At 39.9% G+C, this 2,082-nt stretch overlaps 1 protein-coding gene across 1 annotated transcript in view; it reads right to left on the minus strand.

The window, feature by feature from the left end:
• Positions 1 to 781: 781 nt before the first annotated feature.
• LOC107102041 (transcription factor HES-1-B-like) overlaps positions 782 to 2,082 on the minus strand; it is a 5,223-nt gene continuing 3,922 nt past the window's right edge. The window contains exons 3-4 of the mRNA XM_015401186.1: positions 1,806 to 1,812; positions 782 to 1,739 (exon numbers count right to left, since the gene is read on the minus strand). Coding sequence (XP_015256672.1) covers positions 1,300 to 1,739; positions 1,806 to 1,812 — 447 coding nt within the window. The 3' untranslated portion in view covers positions 782 to 1,299. The remainder of the gene's footprint in view (positions 1,740 to 1,805; positions 1,813 to 2,082) is intronic.

Below are 2,082 nucleotides of genomic sequence, written 5' to 3' on the forward strand. Positions count from 1 at the left end.
ACCAATAAACTATTAATCGCTTCTCAAATAGGGCGACCAACGAGTAGCCGACCCATCTCTCAGCGGCTAAAACGATCTGTTTGGAAGCCGCAATACTAATTAAGCAGCAAAACGAAACTCTGCATCACACCGTTATCATGATAGTTGCACTACTTGGTGAATGTTCAAATCCCTTTAAATAGAACTCAACTCAGTGTTCTGCTGCATTTTGCACCATATGTATTTATTTATTTTGCAAAACTCTGAGCCTCCAACATCGATGCCATTTGCACCACGTCTTTAAACTGGGTTTCCGTTTCTCCTTCACTGTTTACATTCTGACCACTCCTACACTTTAATTTGAATTTCACTGCTGTTAGCTGCTCATTTACTGTTGAAAAGCCGTTCACATTGAAATGTTGTTTTGTATACACTCAGTGTTTGGCTATAAAGTTTGTCTAAGATATATTCCTGCTCTGATGAATGTAATCTGTTTGTGATTTTGTTTTTATTTCCAATTTTTTTATAAAATCAAACTTAACTACATAAAAGTTTAGTTGAGTTTCAAACTAAAGACACCCATGGTAAATCTGGAGGAGCTGCATTGGCTTCACATCAGGATAGCTTAGTGTGAGGGATTGTATTTGAGTCAACGAGTCAAATACAATCAACTAAAAAACTTGGCAATAAATTCAGTGAGGAAAAGACTTCAGACCACCTTCCTTCCTGTTCTGGACCATGGAGACATCATATATATGNACAGTCCTTATTTGTTCATTTTCTTAACTTTGTCACTTATTCTGTTATTTTTATACACTTTCTAAGGTCCACATTTAGTGACCACTTCTTGCTGCTGTAATTTCCCCATTGTGGAGCAATAAATGGATTTACTGTTCTATTCTTTATTCTTTTCTACATATGAATTAAATGCTAATAATTTAATTTTTAGAACTTTTAAGCAACCTAATTAAACTTGAACCTTAGACGTGTCGGCTTACCTGTTTCCTCGCTGGACCCAGAAAAGTGCTAACTAGACACGTCTAAACCAAACTTAAACTGTAGCTCATTTTTAAATTTCACATTGCAATCAATTCTATGTTTTTTATTGTATTTACACATTAAAGAACACATTTTTATTATTTATGAACATGCAGTGCTTTCCAAAAACTTGACCAGGATTTATTTAAGCCCACTAAAGAGGCAGAGGAGCATCTCTTCCTGTGCATATATACAAATAAAAACATTGACGTAAAAAAAAAAAACTTATTTACAAAGTATAAAAAAATAAGATTCCTGGATTCATTGTCCTTTTTATGGTTTCTACCACGGTCTCCACACAGAGTCTGAAGTGACGGCAGGTGCAGCGGGCGACAGCGGATGGCTGTTTTGGACACTCAGAGGTGTGAGAGCAGCGTTGGGAATAAGAAAAGCAAACTGTCCGTCTGGCGACGCCACGACCTGGAAGCCTCCATACAGCTTTGGTGCTTCGGGGCAAACCGAGACACCTTTGAGCGGAAGCTGAAGGCCTGGGTGCGCTGCGACCGGCACGCCGCCGGTCTGTCCCAGCTCGCCGAAGCCAGGGCTGCTTAGGTTCAAGGAATGGATCTGCGCCACACAGGCAGCCAGGTGGCTGAGGAGGCGGGTTCGGACCTCTGCAGTGACCCCTTCGCACGTGGACAGGAAACGGGTGACCTCCCCGATGCACTCGCTGAATCCGGCTCTGTATTTCCCCAGGTTGGATGGGTCTGTGTTTAATGCAGCTACAGGAGAAGAAAGACGTTAGAAAATGGACAAATGGAGAGACGGACAAGCAAGCAAATATATACGGCACACCTGAATGAAAAATAAAAAATGTGCCAATCATCAAATCACTTAGGAAAGTTCTCCCTAATTAGACCCGGCCAACTTTCCAAGCAGCTGAATAAAGAAAAGTGAATTCCACAAACTACAATCTGATTTTAATCAATAAAAAACAGGGTTGCACCAATTTATAAGCCGACAGATTTAGAGATTATTGAGGGAATTTTGTTCTGTAAACAAAACTTTTAAGGAAATTCTAGTTTAGTTTATTTCTATAGCTCCAATTCACATCATGTCATCTCA

This window comes from Cyprinodon variegatus, unplaced genomic scaffold, assembly GCF_000732505.1.
Source record: "Cyprinodon variegatus isolate N-32 unplaced genomic scaffold, C_variegatus-1.0 Scaffold1191, whole genome shotgun sequence".
NCBI lineage: Eukaryota > Metazoa > Chordata > Actinopteri > Cyprinodontiformes > Cyprinodontidae > Cyprinodon > Cyprinodon variegatus.